The 22,534-nt window shown below is 39.6% G+C and overlaps 1 protein-coding gene across 1 annotated transcript in view; it reads left to right on the top strand.

The window, feature by feature from the left end:
• Positions 1 to 10,479: 10,479 nt before the first annotated feature.
• adgrd2 (adhesion G protein-coupled receptor D2) overlaps positions 10,480 to 22,534 on the top strand; it is a 55,045-nt gene continuing 42,990 nt past the window's right edge. The window contains exons 1-8 of the mRNA XM_072387213.1: positions 10,480 to 10,564; positions 10,859 to 10,949; positions 11,088 to 11,145; positions 11,289 to 11,528; positions 11,608 to 12,237; positions 14,700 to 14,822; positions 17,728 to 17,822; positions 19,076 to 19,366. Coding sequence (XP_072243314.1) covers positions 10,905 to 10,949; positions 11,088 to 11,145; positions 11,289 to 11,528; positions 11,608 to 12,237; positions 14,700 to 14,822; positions 17,728 to 17,822; positions 19,076 to 19,366 — 1,482 coding nt within the window. The 5' untranslated portion in view covers positions 10,480 to 10,564; positions 10,859 to 10,904. The remainder of the gene's footprint in view (positions 10,565 to 10,858; positions 10,950 to 11,087; positions 11,146 to 11,288; positions 11,529 to 11,607; positions 12,238 to 14,699; positions 14,823 to 17,727; positions 17,823 to 19,075; positions 19,367 to 22,534) is intronic.

The raw sequence follows: 22,534 nt of genomic DNA, 5'->3' as shown, positions 1-22,534 counted from the left end.
GCACTTCACTACATCCTGCAACATCTGGATACCCAACATCTGGATACAACACATACACAAAGGTCTTACACCTGGACTACAGCTCCACCTTCAATACAATCAGGCCAATGAAGCTCACTGCAAAACTGGCCGACCTGGGAGTGCCAACACCCACCTGTAACTGGATTTTCTTACAGAGAGATCACAGATCGTGAGGATGGGGAAGCATGTCTCTGCTGAGCTGACAGTGAGCACAGGCACACCACAGGGGTGCTGCTTAAGTCCAAAGCTTTTCACACTGCACAGATCCGACAGTGTCGCCGACCAGGACAACAATGTTGTTATTAAGTACACAGAAAACACAACCACCCTTGAACTCAAAAGGAGTTGGTGATGAGTCACCCCACAGGGACCTGGTTCAAAAGACCGCCATCTTTGGAGATGACAACATAGATAAAACCAAACAACTCATTCTGGACTTTAGGAGACGAGCCATCAAGGGGTGGAGCAGACAGACAGCCATAAGTTCCTGGCCCTTCACAATCGTAGAGTTTCATTTGGGGAACAAAGAGGCAAATATACTCTACCTGTATGGTGCTTTTCTGGTATATCTGACACTCAAAGTACTTTCACCCTACATGCCACAGTCACCCACAACACACTTCGTTCAAAGCATTCACATACAGACACATACAGTAGGTCTACATGCTGAGATTAACTGGATTACAGCTACAGTTGGGTCCTTATCTGAGGGTAATTATCCTTGGATATATGGCGGTGAATGAATGGAATCACTGGCACAAAGCATGTCATACCCCGGTACGATAGGTGGCGCTGTCCCCATTTCAGCTATCGCTAATAGAGCCACTTCCTGTTGACGTCTTCACCACCAACAGCAACAAACTCAGGCATTTAGAAAGATGGCGAACGCAGAGCGAGATGAAGCTGCGTCCCTCTCCATCTGTGATGAGCTGGTTATGGAACAGACGATGCACAACGGCGCATTCTCCATCGCGTTGTTTCTTTCTTTCTGACAACAGCAACAGGAATATCGTCTCCTTCGACTTCCGGGTGACGATCGCGGGAAAAAATCTGGAGCAGAACGCTCGATCCGATCCACTGTCGTCTACAGGCACGTTCAGTTATCTCGGGTCTTAATTCAATCGCAAGTAACCAGATCCGATCTTTTGTCAGATTAAGGTGTCAACATGATCTGAATAACTTTGTAATTTAGCCATTAATCCGATCCGATGGCACTCATGTAACCGCTCTGATAGACAAAGTGGGGTTCAGTGTCTTGCCCATGAACACTTCCACATGGTAAAGATCTTCTAATTGGTAGGTGGCTGCTCTTCCTCCTGAGCTACAGTTATTAAAATTCACTAAAACAAGAGTGAAAAGAGCTCAACAGAGGCTGCACTTCATCAGGATGCTGAAGAAAGCAGGACTCAACACCACCCCCCCATACAGCTCTACAGAGGACTCGTTCAAAGCGCCCTCACTGGTAGCATCACGGTGTGGTATGACGATATCATCCTGGCAGCGTGTCATCAACACTGCAGAGAAGGTCATTGGTTCCAGTCTCCCTTCCATGGACAGCATACAGACCCAGTGCTATCGGAGGGAAGTATCCTCAGGAACAAACCCATTAATTCTGCTGTTTCAGTGGGTGGATTCAGGCTCCAACCTGAGGCACCGCAGGACAGTCAGCAGCCATGCTGGGGCTCACCTCCACAACAGCTCCTTCCCAGACACTGTCAGACGTGAGGAAGCACCTCACTCTGCAGATCAGCTCATACTACGTAAAACAGATTTTTATTTCTCTTTTAAAGCACAAGGCCAATGTTTTTTGTGTAATAAAACTTGACATAAACCTGACATCTGCAATATCTTCAATCTCAAGAAACTAGTCGCTCTTTCTCTCTCTATATATATATATATGTGTGTGTGTGTGTGTATACTTATGCAATGTATATTGGTTTCTCTTATTCTACTATGTTTATCTTATTTTACTAATGTGTTTTTCTCATTTTGAGCTTCAAGAATCACTGTGACTCAACACAGAAGAATTGCAAGACAAGAATGAAGCTCTTATCTGTGTGGATACTGCACTTTAGCATGTTGCCACATGGTGTCAGTGTTGCGAAATGAAGGTTTGCCACATAACTATTAAAGCGAGTCTTACTGTACAGCAACAAAGACAGAAGACAGGAGCTAACTGTGTAATACAAACACCTAAATATATTTCCAGAGATATATACTCATAGATGTCAATGTCCATCTAGTTTGTGAGATCAAGACTCAGTTGAACCACCAGAACTTGAGCTTTTCAACAGTCAAACTTTCTTCTTAAGCATGCCAGCTGTAATCTGTGAATAGTTGCATGTTCTGCACACTTTTGTCATGTTTTTTAAACAAACGCACAGCATTTATTGCCTTATTTCCTGGTATAAATTAATCTGTTTTTCCCTAAGCCGAAACCAGTGATTTTCTGCTAATGCCCTGGATTTACTTTGAGCTTTTTCTAGTCTTTTTTTGCACTACAAGCCACATTATATTATATTATATTATATTATATTGGTGTTGCACCAAATCTTAATCAAATTATAATCAAATTCGCTGTACTAACATCATGATCCAATTAAAAAGAATACCTTAAAATTCATATGAGTCTAATTGATATAATGGTGGGCTGCATGGTGGTGTTTAACGATGTTGCCTTATAGGAAGAGGAGTCCTGTTCACTGCCGAATCTGGACCCTGTCGCCTGTTAAAGACGTCTTCACTAACCTCTTCTCTCTGTTTACCTTCGATGAAAGCGATCTAACCACTTGCCTTTTAAAGCTTGACTACCCCCACATCTTATACTCACCTCTCCTCCTGCTGGACTACACCTCTGGAAACCATTACCTTTGAAGTAAAACATGTATCTGCTTACGTTCAGCTGTGGCTGAACCACGGAGCCAACTTTTCATTCTGAGTGTGGTGGTGAACTCCAGTCTGAGGATTTTTAGCCTTTTTTAAGCCTTTTTTAGGCTGTGAAGTTAGAACCAGCTGACCTAACATGCATGTTTTGGGCAGGACGAAGCTGGTGGATCCAGAGAGAATCCAGTTCAGGAAGAACATGCAAACGCTGCACAAACCGGCCCCGGCCAGGATTCAAACCCGGGACACTTTCACTGTCAGACACCAGTGCCAATCCATGCCGCCCATCTGATATTTTGCATATACTAAATCAGTGACTGTGGATATTTGATATCAGCAAAGCCATGAGTGAAGAAAAATGCTGACTTGAGGCTCAGCGTCGTCTCCCTCGAGTCCAATCCTGGACTTGCTTGTCCTTCTCTCCCTCTCTTAGGCTTTCTCTTTGTGTCATGCCAACACCCTATATTGTTTATATGACTGTTTTTAAAGCCGGTCTCCATGGAGATGGCGTGACCCCTGCTGCTGTGCCTCAGTAGCAGGCCTGATTGATGGTCAATGAGCGGCCATAAAGGCTATCTGCTGTTGCCAGATTAGGCCAGACAAACATGGTCCACCAGAGGTGTGTGTATAGAGCATTCTGCAAATGTCTTTCTGCCGACAGATGTACAGACATCATGACCTCTGAGCCACTTATGAATTTCGGTGATTTAAAGTGTCTATAAGTACTGAATATATTCTATTAAAACAATAACTGGTTCATGAAGCCAGCCTTGAACTCACTCCCCTGAGGATTCTCCACACACAGATACAGGTTTACATGTTACATTTTATTTTAGGGGTGTTATAAAACACAGCAGCTGGAAAAGACTAAAAAAAGGAGCTTGTGGGGGGGGGGGGGTTGTCACTATTTTCTTCCCCATCCTCTCTCGCCGAGCCTGTTCTTCTGGGAAAAGCTTTCATCCTCGCCCCACACGTATGTCACTGGCCTTTTGTGTGCTGCGATGCGGCGCCCACTGAGTGTTTGACGTTTCCATACCTCTCTTACAATCTGCAGGTTGTCATGGAAATACTCTGGGTGGCAGCGGCAGCAAAGTTACAGTGGAGGGAAGAGCGAGTAAAGGAGGGAGGTCAATTAGCCCGCTCCTCTTTTGTGAGCCGCTGCTTTCTGCGGTCTGTTGATTAAGAGAGGCGGTTGTGACTTTAGGCGAAGAGCATCACAGATTACTAAAAGTGGGGAAAACCCAGGCGATGTTCTGTCACGAAGCAGACTCTGTAAGGACTACATCTCCCCAGTGTGGTCAAAACAATGTGGTTAAAGATGTGAAGATTTATGTGAGTTTACTCGCTGTGTTGAACCAAGCCCAAAAAAACCTGAATAGCCCCCGCTGAATGCTAATCTTCCAGAGAGCCAACTTCTTCTTTTTTTCTTCAGTGTTGGATCCAGTAAAAGGCTCTGAACAACTGCTTATGCACCCAGCTCAGGGCCCAGAGAGGATACTCTCACTCCTTCAGATGAATATGTCGCTATTATGTCTGTAAATACAGTGTTTTCATGGCTAAGCGTGTTTTCATGGCTAAGCGTGTTTTCATGGCTAAGCGTGTGGCTGTGTGCAGGCAGAGGGTTTTCATTCGTTGTTCACTGCCATCCTTTTGGTTTTGACAGTCCACCAGATTGTTACTGACCAGCTGTCCGGCCGATAAGGAATTTGCCAAAAGGTCATCTAAAATACTACCCTAGAGGTCATTTGTTCATACCCTTAATGCAGCTACAAAATGTGCGATTTTAGCCTTCGTATAAGCTAAGTATGTTCACTGATACTGACTCAGAAGTTCTAATTCCTGCTCCATTTCCTTCTTTCTTTGCATGGTTGGGGTATGAAATGGAGGTCAAATTCTACAGACAAGGCTTCTCTTGGCACAACTCAACCAGAATAGCTTCTTAGTTTGAATTCTGTGTCATGTTCTGCTATGTTTATGCATTTAGCAGATGCTTTTATCCAAAGAAACTTACAGATAGGGGTCCTTAGGCCTAAGGACCCCTACTGGAGACAGTACCTTTCATGCAAGGGATTTGAACCCAGATCTCCCACACGAAAGATGGCAATCATACCAATACACTATCCAGTCCCAGTTCTTCTAATCTGGCATCCATCTAAAATGTTTGCTCTGCTGTGGATTTGCAAAGGTTCCACCATGCACTGATCAACACATCCCTCCATTATGTGTTCAGGAGACTTGGGTAACGACAGCAGAAACTCTGCAAGATGATCCTTCTAAATGAACACAGTCAGAAAACCATCGCATGCTATCTTTGGTCACAAAACCATCAAATTGGCCATCTTTTAACCTTTTAACCACCATTTAGATTAAATCATTTCATTCCTGGTTATCACTCGATTGTCTCCCAATGATCATCTTTGATCTGGATCTGACCTGGACACTAAGGATTGACCCAAATGAGTCTACTCTAAACTAGTGTCCCTACAGGCAGCTGGCGGTATTGCACATCTCTTAATTAAACCTCCAAATACGTTACTTATTGCACCCTGAAATATGACTCACATAAAAGCAAATGTCATCGAAAGGCATTCCTTTAACAAGCCACAAAATCCTCTGAAGGAGTATTAGGCGCAGGACTTTGTTCTGTTCTTTTTTCAGGTATAAGTTTGGAAAACAGTCGTGGTTAGGGCCAGGAGTTGCATGAGGGGAACTCTGCAGGCGCCAGTGCGCTCATATCAATGTAAAGAAATATGAATAGAACATCTTCAGTAGTGCTATGAAACTGGAATTGATTAATATCTTACACTTTTATTCAACTGCAGACTGGTCGGTCCCACGTGTTCCACGCTTCTTCTTTTGAAAGTAAATCCATCACAAAAGAGGTCAATTCCTTCAGTTCCAGACTGACACAGATTTTAAAGAAATCTGCCAGTTTTCCTTCACATTCCTTCGTTCATTTCAACATGCAACTTTGAAATGAATTTCTGAAAGATGCATCCTATCTGCTTGGAAATGACATAAAAAAATAAATGAATTCAAGTCTTGCACCAAGAAAACAGACAAAAGCTGCAAGTTAAACCTTTTCTGAGTCAATGATCAAATTAGCATGCATTAACCGGGCAATTTCCTTTGGAACTGTGCTCAAACCATCAGTGTCTATGTGTTTATTATTTCTGTTTCAGAGCATTAGAGCTTTTTCTGCTCTGCCTTAAACTAGTTCTGCCTGCATGCAGATGAAGGAGGCTCCGGAAAGTGAACCAAACTCACCCAGAAGGAGGCTGCGGTGATTGTGTTGGTCAATGTCATGTCTGACATTCTTTTAGCCGGGGGAATTTTCACAGGGTTATTTCACAGCAATCTGAGAGCAAGTAATGAAAAGCTGAAGTTTTGAAAGTTTTGAAAGTGCACAGAAGAAGGCTGAGCGAGGGAAGAATTTCTAAAACAGAGTGTGAGACATATTTACGTGCAGCAGATAATCCGAGAGCACAAACACAATTTTGAGGTCAAGCAGAGCATTTCTGCACACAATCGAGGTCTTTTGGTATTTAAGGGCTTTGAAGGTTTTGAAGTTTTGAGTTTTGAAGGAGAACAATAAAATATCTGAGCATGAACAAAAAGACTTTTTCTCTGAAATCATGACAAAAAAGAAACGAAAAGAAACACTCTTGAAGATAATATGTATATATTTTAATTGCCAGCCTGAACAAATGGCCATTGGTGGGATTTTTGGTTAAAACTGTCTTAATTTGCATTTGCATCTTCCTCTTTTACCTCCACATCGGTCTTCTTGTATCAACTTAATGTAATAGGTCTTCAGACGTACATATTTATCACATAAGTGTGGGAAATATAAATGGTTATTGACTCCTAACGTTCACCAGGTGGTCTGCAGTGAAAGGGTTGCTTTTTGGCTGTCATCTGGAAGTTGTGCGTCATTAAACCTGAAAGACACTGAAACGTTGTGTTCTGCTGTGACAGTTTTGGTGTTAAGTACCGGTGAACGATGAGCTGACACTCACAATAAGGACCAGTTTGGAGGGGACTGACATTTAGAGGGGAGGTGGGGGACACGATACTTTCTAATTGTTTCAGATTTTGCATTTCTTAAGCCTGTATAAGACATCACCGTTAAACAAGAGGAACCAAAACATAGACTAAATAAATGCTCTTGCCTGAAAGGCCCCTTCCATCTAACTGCCCCAGTTACTTTTAGTGAAGCCGTTGTGAAAACAGGTGTACAAATTTACCCTAAATGCATAAATAACATCATTATGGATCCCAACTTTAAAGTTTTACTTACTGAGAGGTATGAGACAGGCTTTAGTCAAACTACCTGCTGGTTTAAGCACCGTGCTTCTTCTCTAAAGCCTGTTTTAACACCTCTCAGCGAGTGAGGGACAGTGAGCAGGTGCTCCATCCTGCCCTGGTGAGGTCAGCAACTTCCAGCTCTGTGGACAGATGAAGGTCCTCTACGGATCTAACAGGGAAACTGTTTAGCAGCGTAGTTGTAAGTTAGGATCAGATGCTCATAAACAATTCTTCTCATCATAATTAACACGTTGATTAACATGAACATTAAATGCATGTCACCCATTAATTACTGCCTTTTAAATATTGTCATGAAATAATGTCAATAATGTAAACACAGCGTTCAAGTTAGAAATGAGAGTGAGGAGAGGACCGGTGTTATATGGACCGCTCTTATAGCTGACAGCATCAGGTTATCTGAGTTACAGAACATATTAAGGCTGCAACTAACGACTATTTTGATAGTCGACTAGTCATCGATTATTTAAACGATTAATCGGCTAATCGGTGCTAATTAAAACAATCTAAAACTGAAAAAGGATACATTCAAGCCATATTTCATCTTTACTTTAACATTAACTGAAAATGCTAAGAAGAGTGCGGCTGTAATGCACCAACAGTCAAATTAATACCAAAAAGTGAAGAAGAATACAGCCTGGTTGTGACTTTGGACTGAAGCTGAATGATACAATTTTAATGTTGCACTTTAATGTTCAAATCCAAGACAACTCCGCTTATTTATAGCTAGCAGGCTACGCTAACAAGCTAAATATCTTACCAGAGCTCCAACCTGCTTCCTCTTCAAATGCTCGTGCATGACAGACGTGCTCCCGTGATACGTGAGGTCGGCTTTACAAAACTGGCAGGTAATCTATTTTTTCTGGGTGTGGAGGGTGAAATGTTCCCAGACCCTGGACACTTTTGGAAGAGAGGACGATAATTCAGCCGCAGCCATTTCACTGTTTCTACAGGTCATCTCCCGCTATTATTTACCGTAACGCGCATGCGTCTCTAAGCAGAGATAGGTAGGAAGTGTGATGACTCACTCCGTACGAAAAATTATGTTCAGCTCGACAGCGTGAAAAAGACGTGTGATGACGTAACCGACAATTATCGACAATTAAATACGTCGGCGACTAATTATGTTATCGATTTTTGTCGACAACGTTGCTCCCTTAGAAGATAACAGTTCAACTAGAAAGCTTCAATTAACACAGTGATGTCATAACATGATGTTAAAGTGTCAAAATGTTACAGAAATAACGCCTTCATTACCTGGTTGTTACTTTCAGCTACTGCTAAAAAAAAAAAGAACAAACCCTAAATCATTTCTCAGATACTTATATTTCCCTGCTCTGACGTTCAGGTTCTGAGAGTTGGAACTGATCCCTCTTTGTTGCTCAGATTCTTCAGTCCAGCATTGAGCTGGACTTGGTAACTTTCACCAGTGCTGTTTCTGTGCTCTGATGCACTCTGAATCCTGACTGAAACTCTTCAAACAGATTATTGTCCAGTAGACAGGGCATAACACTGTGTAAATGATCACAAACTTCAGACAAAAAAGCTAACACTCCTGGATCAAGAGTAGGTTTTTTAAGTAAAGTTTTAATTACAGAAAACCTGTAAACTCTGAGAAACATATCCTGTCAACAAATCAAATCCAATCAAATCCAATATGGAAGTGTCGAATAAAGGGGAAATCTCCTGGAACAGTCTGGTTGGGATTGGGTCTAAAACACAAGTTGATGGTTTAGAAGAGACTATTGCTGTTGTTAGCTCAGAGAGATCAACTGGACAGAAACAATCTAAATACAAATCAGGTCCTAACGATACTTCTAAAGCTGCTGCAATTGATGACACATCACTGATAATAGTGGGAAGGATTCCATTAATCTTCTCTGATAGAAACAATTTTATTGGTAAAGAAGCTCATGAAATCATCACTGCTAAGAGTTAAAGGAATACATGGCTCAACATACCTCGGCCTCTTCGTCAGCCTGGCTACAGCGCTGAAGAGGAACCTGGGATTTCTATCACTGAAGGATAGTAACCAGTTCTAGCCTTACAAAGGGCTTTCTTATATGTTTTCCAGACTAATTGAGACTCTTGTAAATTAGAGGAATGCCATTTTCTTTCCAGCTTTCTTGTCTTGTTTAAAGCACGCAGTTGTGAATTATACCAAGAACCTGTAGCATTACACTATGCTAGCAAGTTTTTCTGCACAAAAGCTGGGGTTTGTACCATTATTGTGTATTATTTACACTCAACATACCATTAAAAGTTGCAAAAATTATTCTGCCAGACAAAAGACTGCTATTATCGTTTTTCCTTTTCCTTGGTTTAGACAATGACAGCATTCCCATACCTTCGTTACCCTGTTGGACAGAACTCTAAGAAAAAAAGTCAAATTAAAACATATGTATGTCCAGATTTTGGTGTAAATTCTCAAAAGACCCAGGTCATAATCCAAAGTGCTAGAAAAGGCAAGGAAAGTTTATTTGTACGGCAAAATTCAACGAGAAGGTGATTCAAAGTGCTTTACAGAGACATTAAAACAGAAGAAATAAAAAGCATGATTTAAAATTTAAACAAAAGTTAAAATCATAATAATAAAGATAAGATTAAATAAAAATGTAATAAAGTAATATATATGAAAGATAAAATCTGTAGTTGAAATATGATTCCGTCTTGAAACTCAAGCTTATTCAAATGCAGCTGAAAATAGATGAAAAGAAAGCAGCCCGACTTTCTAGAGAGAAGAAAAGGGTCAATTTGCTTTCAAATTAAGCTCTTCTTCTGAAATCTTCTGAAGTTTGTATCAATAAGTCAGCTTCTTTTCAATTTCTCTGTATAGATTCGTATATGAAGATCCATTTTTCTGTATGGTTACTTCCAACACCCAGCTTGAAGCACAAAACCACCCAATGAGAGCCATTCAAAAACACAAACTTCATGGTTTACAATACTGTGATAACATGAGGAGGAGAAATCTTTTACTGACTATAGAGTACAGCAATGAAGCTGATGTGACAATTAACTTAAGAGTGTCTTGTTGAAGGCATAAATAAAGGCTAAGGTGGTAAAAATGTCCGCCACCCCGCTGCTGTTCATGAACTCTCTGTGCCAAATGCTTGACACTGCTTGCGCAAGTAGGGTTCTTTTAAAAAATGGCTCCATTTGCATGACAAAGGCACATGGCTTCAGTGTGGCAGGGAGGGAGGGGTGTTGGGTCCGGAGGGGGAAAAAGGCAGGAGACAGACGAGGACTCTTGGACGGCTGCATCGGGATCGCTGGCTCTTTCCAATCCAGGAGATCAGCGACACTGCTGGACATGGTCAACACTGACTCTGAGGTACTGGATGAGGAGCCTGGGTTGGATTTGAGTTTGACTGTCTCACACGTATGGGTCTTATTCCCATATTACTCAAAGAAAAAACTTGGAGAATAGAAGGGATTCTACAACTGACGAGAGCCCCGATGAATGGGGTCAAAACTCTTTCCAGAATGTTTGAAAGCCAGCTGACAAACTAAAGCGTTTCTGGCTTGTCTTGTCACACGATTCGTGAAGCTGCATTTGAGATACTATAGCTGTCAACTCTTCTGATTTGTAAAGTACATTATGTTCAGTGAAAATACGTTTTTCCAGGTGAACTGAGTGGTTTATTTCATGTGGAGACAACACCTGCTTAGAGATGACTGGAGCCTTGCTGACTGGACTCACTCTCTTCTTGTTGGAGGTAATACTTTTCTGATTCCATACTATGCAGTGTCATAATTGCTATATATATTGTTTTTGTTGGGGTTTTTGTGGTAAAACTTACATGAAAGATGCCTGCAATAACAAGTTTAACAGTGCAGAACTTCTTTTCCTGTAGGTGGTACATGAAAGTGAGCCAACACATGCTGGGACAGAAAGAGTGGATGACTCACATGGTGAGATTGGGATTCTAAGTCACGATTAGTTTAAATTTAGAAGTAGCAACTTCTTTAAAAATATATTATATGATCCTTATTTAAGTGACTTTTTCATTTTAAATTCACTGATGATGTGTAAAACTGTATGTCTGACTTCCCAGGACAACACGAGCTGATTCACCTAACATCACGCAGGGCTTTCCTGCTGGTCAATGACTCGTTGCCCTTTTCCAGAGCCGAAAGCTTCTGCAGGGGCCAGTTTAGCTCCCTGCTCAGCTTGGACCAGCCAGAGGACCAGGAAGAACCGCTGGAGCTCCTGCGGCAGACAGGACTCCGCTCACCAGTCTGGGTCAAGGATCCAACCAGAGCAGCCTCCAAGCCAGTGGCCTTCTCCAAGCAGCGTGAGTGGAATAAATGGTTCTACAAGCCACAAGTTTCTTTTTACAAAACTAAAGCAATCGCTTTTCTCCCCTTGTTTAGATTTGCAATTATCAGCCCTAAGCTTCCCAAGGGAGTCCCGTGAGGGCTTTGCTCGTGTCAACATGTCCTTACCTGTCCTGCCATCCATCAGTGTGTGTGTTCGAATTCAATGGGACCCAGAGTGGAACGAGGTGTCCACCATTTTTTCGTATGCTGCGCCTGTCTTTACCAATGAGTTCCAGTTGCGAGGCCAAGTAGACGTTCAAGGTCGCATCCTCCTGGCACTCATCATCCACGGGAAGCATCTGCCGTACAAGGCGTCCTTCCCAAATGATGGAGGATGGCATCACGTCTGTGTCACATGGCGTCGGAGCAGTAACCACTGGGCTATCTATGTGGATGGGGACATGAAGGACATGGGTTCAGACACAGACACCAACAGGGATATCTACGGGGATGGGATTTTTATCCTGGGTCAGGACCAAGACTCCTTTGGTGGGAATTTCACAGAGCCCTTTTTTGGAAATATCACTGACTTGAATGTTTGGAACATGTCTTTGGAGACAAGACACGTTCGTGGCCTGAACTCATGCTCTCCCATAACCCAAGAAATGCTTTTCAGTTGGAATCTTGACCTTATAAGCAGCCACCCTGTGGTCAAAGAGGTGAAAGCCCTCGTGTTTTGCCCAGGTAAGATCATAATATCTTGGTCCAAATGCTCCATGTGCATATGCTTTCAAGTGTTTCATTTCGAGGTCACAACTGATAAATCCTACTATGTGGTTGTGCTGCCTCTCAGCAGCAACACGTAAAGGCTTTTCATGGCTCTATCACCTTCTAAAATGACTGAATAATGGACTAATAACACAAACCCTTCTTAAATACAAAGCTGAGAGTAGAAAAGCTACCCAAGGCTTGTTCTGTGTTTTAAAAAAAAGAAATCCTTCTATCATTTCTTGGCTAGTGAAAATTTTACAGTAATTTCAGTAAATTCAGGCCATGCTTGTGCTATGCTTTGTCTCTTTATTATGCTCTATGTGCCACCTTTCAGTTAGTCTAAGAATTTCAATGCTTGATGGTAAGAGAAAAATAGGATCTAGACTTCCAACAGCATGACAAGAGGCACAGATTCAGAGCCTTTATGGGAGATCTTTGGTGCAGACACTGAACATATGACAACCAAATATATATATATATATTATATTTGAGTATTGAAAGACTCTAAATTCCTAATTTGATCTGAAATTCTGTTTGTATGGTTAAATGCTGAACATTAACTTGATTTTAATCAAATTTATAATTAGTGGGGGACTTTTTATTTATAGTCACAGTTTTTCTTGCTTAATACTGTCACTTTTAAATTAACTGAAAGGTTTTGGAGCCAAGAATGGATTCGAACTTAAAGCACGTTCAAGTGATATGTCGTCTGTCAAGTGTTATCCTCAACCTCATAGACCAAAGAAAGCTAACTCAGCTTTCCAGTCGAAGGTCTTTGAACCACTTCTGGAGTTCCAAGTGAATGACCAACATGGTCAAAATAGAATAAAATAGAAAATGGAACAGGAAAATTCATTTAAAAAACGTAAATGTACATCCACATGCTAAGTATGAATTGTAAAACCTCAATAGTGACAGTGCAAACTGGTCAACAAGCAAGCAGAGAAGTTTTTTGCTGAAAGTCATGAGAAAAAATGAAAATATGTAGTAACAAACAGCTAAAAAAGTTTCTAAATGATTTAAATTAGGTTTAAAACTGGGAAGTTGTTTTTTTTTTTTTTAAACCTGGACCTTATTTCTGGCATAAAATATGTTCATCTACTCACCGATAACAGTTTGGTGAAAGTCGGTGTCCTTCAGAAGATATTTTGATTCTTCGAGATCCGTGTATATCCATGTAATTGGAGTGAAGGGGGGCAAAGACAATGCAGCCTCTAAATAAGGCATTATCTGTCTTTATTTCACCAATACTTTAAGACTAATGAATGAATGAACTCATACTATAGCTCTGTTAGCTCATAGCTGCTCTGTTGTTGTTATTGGCGGCTATCGGGGTCTACTGGGATGACTTGATCGACGCCCGCCGCTGCAATACAGCTCATTCACAACGGTAAGGTAACGGTAACGTCCATCCTACTCAAAGTTGTCGTCCACGTCGTCAAAATCTGATAAATATCCTGCTATGTTGCACAAAACTATCAGTAGCAAACTCCGTGTGAAGTTAGCCGACCGTCACAGAGCACGGAGTGAATAAGCTATGCTGCAGCGGCGCACGTCGATGACGTCATCCTAGTAGACGAGTGTGTAGAAAGCCCTCCATAAGCCCCCCGATAGCCGCCAATAACAACAACACAGCAGCTATGAGATAGCAATAGTACCTTCATTCATTAATTCCTCATAAAGTATAAAATTCCGTCATATGGATTTATGGATCTCGAATAATCTAAATATCTTCTGATGGACACCGACTTTCACCAAACTGTTATGGTGAGTAAATGAATGTATTTTATGCCAGAAATAACATCCAGGTTAAAAAAAAAAAACGAACTTCCCATTTAAAGTAATGTATAAGAATTGCATCTGGTAGCTAAAAGTAACAAATATGCAGTTTAAACTAAGTAATGGTAGATGTTGTCTGTTCATATATTTATATTAAGTATATTTAGACATTTTATGGTGTTATACCGATACAAACACACCATTTAGATGCCACATGTCACTGACATGTACTTTCTTGCAGTGCAACTCTCAAATGTTGTTGGTAATGCAGTAGTACATTGATATAAGTATATAAGTCATAAACCTCCACCTTTAAATGATGTGAATGTCAGATCATGATACTTCTAGAAACAATAGGAAAGGATGAAAGGGAGACAGAAGGAGGTAGGGGTGGATGGGTGGGGGGGGATTCTCACTGATAACTCAGGGAAGAAATGATTTGCCAAACAGTCCATTCTGAACTGGCCAGTTTGATTTCTCTTACAGGAGCCATGCAAAAGGAAAAAAAAGGTTCTAAGTTTATTTCTTTACATATTGACATATATCAATAACAACTTCCAACCTCTAAAAGAAACATTTTTGACTGTGAAGGACCTTCATGCATACTCAGGTCGACTTCTCTCTTCTTCTGTGTGATAATGTGAACGTGTAAGCAGGAACGTTCCAGCAGATGGCGCTGCAGGGCTGCAGGACATTGCAGGGCGGGTCAGCACAGCAGCCTTATGTGGGCCTGACAGACTGCTCTGCTCTGCTGCCGTTCATCTGCAGAAGCAGCAGAGGTGAGACTCATGCAGCAGACACAAAATCAGGGATGTTAATAACAAATGTTCGGATTCTGCATGTATTCTGGACAAAATCTCAAAAAGAAAAAAGGAAAAAAGCAAAAAAAAAAGTGTAAGATCATGAAGTTAAATGAGGATACAGCTGTTAAAGCAACTGCCAATGAGGCAACACTGATGGAAATATTTATCTATTAATACTTATGATATTTATCCCACTACTAGAAAATACAAATACACACACACACACTCACAAATACACACACACACACTCACAAATACACAAACACACACTCACACAGATACACAAACTCACACTCACAAATGCAGAAACACACACTCACACAGACACAAACACACACTCACAAATGCAGAAACACACACTCACAAATACACAAACACACACACACACAGATACACAAACTCACAAATACACAAACACACACTCACACAGACACAAACACACACTCACAAATGCAGAAACACACACTCACAAATACACAAACACACACACACAAATACACAAACACACACTCACAAATACACAAACACACACACACAAATACACACACACACACTCACAAATACACAAACACACACTCACAAATACACAAATACACACACTCACAAATACACAAACACACTCACACAAATACACAAACACACACTCACAAATGCAGAAACACACTCACAAATACACAAACACACACACTCACAAATACACAAACACACACTCACAAATACACACTCACAAATACACAAACACACACTCACAAATACACACACTCACACAAATACACAAACACACTCACAAATACACACACTCACACAAATACACAAACACACACTCACACAAATACACAAACACACTAAGACACAGCTTCACAGCTAACCCCTAACCCAAGGACACATGTTCACAAAGATGCAAAGACACACTCACAGAGAGAAAAGAAGGTGGATAAATAAATGAAAATCAACTATTTTAATTCAAAACAAATACTCCAAGTATTTTACCACTTGGTCATCTTTTTCCCATCTAATCAAGTCTAAATCAGTCTTTCCTCGTTATGTAATCTGAAAACCTGTGACTACGTCAATATGGCTGACATTTGGCATGATGTCAGCCTTTTTTTAATGTGTTTTCTTCTTTTATGTTTGGGAATATTTGTACATATTTACAGGATGTCCTTCTAGGCATCTTATTATAAAGTTCTTTGTGTTACTGGGTAACTTAGGAGCTTCAAAGCAGTATAAGATTAGCAAGTCTGATGAAAAAGCTTCCTGTCAAAATTTGTTGAAAAATGTCTTTTCAGGAATCTTATTGTTTATTTTAATTTATTATTAATTCATTAATAAAAAAAAGAGTATTTTCATGAATCGCATTATTTATTTTAATTTATTATTAATTCATTAATAAAAAAAGAGTATTTTCATGAGTCGTATTATTTATTTTAATTTATTACATTAATTTATTATTAATTCATTAATAAAAATGTGTTTTCAGGAATCTTATTATTTATTTTAATTTATTACATCATTTATTATTAATTCATTTATATAAAAAGTATTTTCGTGAATTGTATTATTTATTTGAATTTATTACATTAATTTATTATTAATTAATTGATAAAAATGTGTTTTCAGGAATCTTATTATTTATTTTCATTTATTGCATTAATTTATTATTAATTAATTGATAAAAATGTGTTTTCAGGAATCTTATCATTTATTGCATTAATTTATTATTAATTCATTGATAAAAATGTGTTTTCAGGAATTTTATTATTTATTTCAATTTATTGCATTAATTTATTATTAATTCATTAATTAAAAAAATAATTAAACAACAAAATGACTCATGGTTGATCATCAGGAGCTTTTTTGTGTGTTTTGCAGCAGTACAACTCTAATGTAAGGTGACATTAATTATTGAGTTCTGGGGCCAGTAACTCCTCCTCTACAGAGGAAACTAATTTCCTCATTAAAGTTAGTTTCATCCAACTGTTTCATGGCATATGTAAGTGTGGTTAAAGAACATTTTAGGATTTTGGTTTATTTTTGGACCGACTGACCTTAGTAAAGGGCTTGATTCACCAGTTTTTCCCATGATATTAACTACTACAGCAGTTAGATGTAAGCCAACACTCGGCATGAGTGGCATGAGGATGGTAAGAAATGCCACCCCCTAAATTTAGATTCTGAGTTTTTCCTTCCCCCATCATCAAGTTCTTGCTCAGCAGGAATTATTGATTATCCTCATGTGAAGAATGTGCCCTGACATGGATTGGGACCATACAAATAAAATGAATTGAACTGCTATAGCTCACCTGTTCAGTGGAAACAACCATTTCACTTCATTAAAAACGACTTTGAGGAACCTAAAGATTTTCAGCTTCCATCCTTTCTACATATTTGACAGCTCCCGGCTCCCAGCTCGGGCCTTTCTGTGTCCAGCTTGCATGTTAGTGACTCTAATTTCACCCGAGGTGTGAGTGTGTGTGGTTATTATTATTATTATTAGGACAACCTGCCCAGGGTGCACCCTGCCTCTCGCCCTATGGCACCTGGGACGGGCTCCAGGCCCCTCAACGACCCTGAGTAGGATTAAGCGGGTAGAGAAGATGGATGGATGCAAACTGAACAGTTCTTTGTCATTTATGCTAGTATAGCTTTCTTTAAATGATTTATCGTTACCTAAATTATGACTATCTTTGTCAGAGACATTAAATGTTACAGATTAATAGATTTTGAGGTTACTGAACCTTTACTTTCTGACAATATTGAGATTCCAAATGTTCTTGAGTGTCGTCAGAAAGGGAACTGCTTTCATTTTTTTCTTTTTTCTAGGATGTGGTGCCACTTCGGTGCGTTACCCTAACAGATGTTGTGATGTTTTATACTGCAGAGCGATACCTGAGAATGAAGCAGATGAGTGAATCTCAGAGCTCCAAGCCAAGTGCCTTTAGGAGTCATCTGATGAAGCTCTCCAACAGCAGCCAGGTAGACGATCCCTACGTCCCAGTTTAACACAGCTTCTCCTGTTTGCTGTCAGACAACAGAGTGGTTTTGGAGGTTGTTTTATGTTGGGAATCCATTATTAATTATATGTAAATGTAATTTATTTCTACAGCCCTTTACAACGATCCATTTCGGTACCAAAGTGCTTTACAGCAGATAATAAATAAAGAAAAGAATAAGTACAAAACAATAAAATAACAGTAAACACAATAAAATACAGCAAAATTGAATAAGATAATATAAAAGCGTCTCCATACTACTGGGTATTAAAAGCCATCTGAAATAAGTATGTTTTTAGCCCTGATTTAAGAGGCCCAGGTCAGAAATAAGACGCATCTCGGGGGGGTGAGGCCGTTAAGAGCTTTAAAAACAAACTTTAAAAGTTTAAAATCAATTTTATAAAGGACAGGAAGCCAATGATAAGTGGAAGGCCAATTATATGGTGAGTCATTAGATGTTTTACTCCTGAAGTTTTGTGCTGTTTTTGTTTTAGTGTAGTAAATCAAACCCAAATCAGCTTTTGAATTAAATCAGAATGATATTAGTTCTAAGATAATTACGTTAGTTCAGGCTTGTGCAGTGAAATATACTGCTGTATGTTTTATTTTCAGACAAAAAAAGCTGCCCCCCCCCCCTCCTAAAATCCTGTCTCTGCTCTAATTGGTCAGCTCCAGTCTGCCAACACCTGTTTGCATTTTTAATGAAATCGCAGTTCAACAAAGTGTTTCACTGGACACTAAATTAACACGTGCACCAGAGTGCAAGATGATTTTTTTTCTTTAATTGTTGCGAAAGAGGATCATATTTAAAGGTTATATGTCAAATTTGACTTAATGAGGACTTAAAGTTAACAGTTTCCCAACATTACAGGTGGAAATGTGTTTTTTTCGGTGCTTTATTAGTAGTTTCTTTCTTGTGTTCCTATTTGAGACAAAGCACAGAAAGATAATTAGGAATGAATATATTCATCATCTACCCTGAGCTGCAATAACATGCGAACCCTAACCCTCATACCACTAAAAATAAATAAAAAATAAAAATTATAACAAATTATTAAATAATAAGATAAATGCTAAACAAAATTCATGCTAACATTTATTGTGCTTTTTGCTGCACTATTTTAGATCAAATCAAATAAACAACAACAAGTTATTCAATAAATCCGAAACTTTACTTGTTATTCTAAAAAGGAAGAGCTTTAGTGATATTATAGTGAGATTTTTCCTCACTTTCAGCCAGTTCTGGGGCAGCAGCCTTCAGTGCCGGACAACCTGACCCAGGCCTCAGTCCTGCTGAACGTCTCGGCCCGAGCTCTGGAAGACACGCAGCAGGAGGGACTGCAGCCAGCGGACATGGTGTCTCTCATCCAGCTGCTGTCTTTGACCGCTGACGTCCCCCCGCCGGCGTTTGACCACGTTGAAAATGGCAGCCGGGAAAACGTCCCGGAGCTCGGTCACAACTTCATCAGTGTGGCTGACAGCGTCATCAGTGAAGACAACGCCCTCAAGTGGAAGGCCATCAAAGAGGTACAACATGATGTGTATTTAGCAGACGTTTTTATCCAAAGCGACTTACAAATGAAGATATATAAAAAGCGAACACGTTAATTGTGCATATTCTCACTGCTGTTGCTCCTTGTGTGCAGTTTGTGTCCATCTGACCTGGTTTTACAATAAAAAGCAAATGCATTTATCATTTATTCAACCTTTCCTCCATCATCAATGGTCTCCAGCTCCAGCCATTAAAATAAAAGTGTAGTAATCTATAAAGAAATACTGAGACTGCTCTGCTCTGCTCTGCTGCCGTTCATCTGCAGAAGCAGCCGAGGTGAGACTCATGCAGCAGACACAAAATCAGGGATGTTAATAACAAATGTTCGGATTCTGCATGTATTCTGGACAAAATCTCAAAAAGATAAAAGGAAAAAAGCAAAAAAAATGTGTAAGATCATAAAGTTAAATGAGGATACAGCTGTTAAAGCAACTGCCAGTGAGGCAACACTGATGGAAGTATTTATCTATTAATACTTATGACATTTATCCCACTACTAGAAAATACAAATACACAAACACCTGGTTTTACAATAAAAAGCAAATGCATTTATCATTTATCAACCTTTCCTCCATCATCAATGGTCTCCAGCTCCAGGCATTAAAATAAAAGTGTAGTAATCTATAAAGAAATACTGATTGAGATGACAGGGACATTCTCATACTGCTAAGTTTCACACTAATCTCTAAAGAACACGATTAAATGACTGTAAAATTGCAAATCGAGCAAGTTTAAAGCTGTATTTCATGCTTAGCGTATTAACTGGGTAGGTAAGTGTTCTGCAGTGATGAGTCTTTCTGAGTGAACTTTGTATGAGATTTTATCTGCGTGCTTTATATTCCTCCCATAGTCCAAGGGCACAATTTGACAATAGATCTGATTATGCCTGATTGGTTTCCCTCTTAAAGTGTGTTTTAAGTGTGTTGGAAATTTGTCGAGTACAGCACAAATCGAATATTTTCTATTCAGTTCGGTTCTATTGAGTTTTGAATTTGGTTCTGCATTGTGATGAGCTGAACCTCTGCCATTGTGTCCATCCCATTTAGATCAATGATGATGGGCCGAGAGATCTAAACCTTTAGTCTGCCGGTCCACAGCGCTGCATCCTGCCCCTGCATGCAACAGCACAGTTTCATTGCCATGTTGCTACTTGGTGATTGTCAATGCTTCAAACTGAAATTAAATTTGGAAATAATTGGTTTTCAGACTGAGCAACACTCTCCTTAAGGAATAAACTAACTTTGTTGGGTAGAATGAGTGGAGTGCCTCTTTAATTCATGGTAAAGCCTTAAAATCTTCCATCAGCTATTATGTTTTACAGTATTGAATGCAGAGGCTTTAATACGGGGCACAAGGACTCGTTGAATGATTTGATAAGAATGTGAGATACACAGTGAATCTGAGCTATACAGAGCTCTCACAATTATATGCAAACATCAGAGAAAATGGAGCATTTGTAAGTACGAGTGAACTGATCCACTGTAAAACAGCTCAAATTCCATCTCTGCGGTTGTCTCATTATAGAACTGCATTTAGTCATCAATTATAGAGCATTATGGTCCTTACAATTGGGTTTATAGATTGTGATTTGGTGGAAGAGCAGCGGCGTAGAATCAGTTCTCCAAAGGTTGCGTTATGAGAATCGATATCAGGAGACTAAATGTTTTAATTATGAGAATGGTGTGTAGTTCAAATGGAGCTGCTGATAATCACTGGGAGTTGCACTCAGGCAGATTCCTGCTACTTTCATTGTAAACCACTAGAGGACAGTATGATTCTGCAGCTACAGAATCCACCTGGAATGATGGGCAGAGGGCAAATGAAGATGAATTCAAAATCTACCCCTTAGGTTTTGCTCAATTTTTCAGTTACTACCCCAGTTTTTGACAGAAAACATCCTTCTAATACAGTTCATGGTTGGTTTTTCAGTTACTACCCCAGTTTTTGACAGAAAACATCCTTCTAATACAGTTCATGGTTGGTTTTTCAGTTACTACCCCAGTTTTTGACAGAAAACATCCTTCTAATACAGTTCACGGTTGGTTTTTCAGTTACTACCCCAGTTTTTGACAGAAAACATCCTTCTAATACAGTTAATGGTTGGTTTTTCAGTTATTACCCCAGTTTTTGACAGAAAACATCCTTCTAATACAGTTCACGGTTGGTTTTTCAGTTACTACCCCAGTTTTTGACAGAAAACATCCTTCTAATACAGTTCATGGTTGGTTTTTCAGTTACTACCCCAGTTTTTGACAGAAAACATCCTTCTAATACAGTTCATGGTTGGTTTTTCAGTTACTACCCCAGTTTTTGACAGAAAACATCCTTCTAATACAGTTCATGGTTGGTTTTTCAGTTACTACCCCAGTTTTTGACAGAAAACATCCTTCTAATACAGTTCATGGTTGGTTTTTCAGTTACTACCCCAGTTTTTGACAGAAAACATCCTTCTAATACAGTTCACGGTTGGTTTTTCAGTTACTACCCCAGTTTTTGACAGAAAACATCCTTCTAATACAGTTCACGGTTGGTTTTTCAGTTACTACCCCAGTTTTTGACAGAAAACATCCTTCTAATACAGTTCATGGTTGGTTTTTCAGTTACTACCCCAGTTTTTGACAGAAAACATCCTTCTAATACAGTTCATGGTTGGTTTTTCAGTTACTACCCCGGTTTTTGACAGAAAACATCCTTCTAATACAGTTCATGGTTGGTTTTTCAGTTACTACCCCAGTTTTTGACAGAAAACATCCTTCTAATACAGTTCATGGTTGGTTTTTCAGTTACTACCCCAGTTTTTGACAGAAAACATCCTTCTAATACAGTTCATGGTTGGTTTTTCAGTTACTACCCCAGTTTTTGACAGAAAACATCCTTCTAATACAGTTCACGGTTGGTTTTTCAGTTACTACCCCAGTTTTTGACAGAAAACATCCTTCTAATACAGTTCATGGTTGGTTTTTCAGTTACTACCCCAGTTTTTGACAGAAAACATCCTTCTAATACAGTTCATGGGTGGTTTTTCAGTTACTACCCCAGTTTTTGACAGAAAACATCCTTCTAATACAGTTCATGGTTGGTTTTTCAGTTACTACCCCAGTTTTTGACAGAAAACATCCTTCTAATACAGTTCACGGTTGGTT

This window comes from Leuresthes tenuis, unplaced genomic scaffold, assembly GCF_036924035.1.
Source record: "Leuresthes tenuis unplaced genomic scaffold, fLeuTen1.0.hap1 SCAF_6, whole genome shotgun sequence".
Taxonomy (NCBI): domain Eukaryota; kingdom Metazoa; phylum Chordata; class Actinopteri; order Atheriniformes; family Atherinopsidae; genus Leuresthes; species Leuresthes tenuis.
The sequence above is the reverse complement of the archived record's forward strand: the minus strand, read 5'-3'. Positions and strand labels throughout refer to the sequence as shown.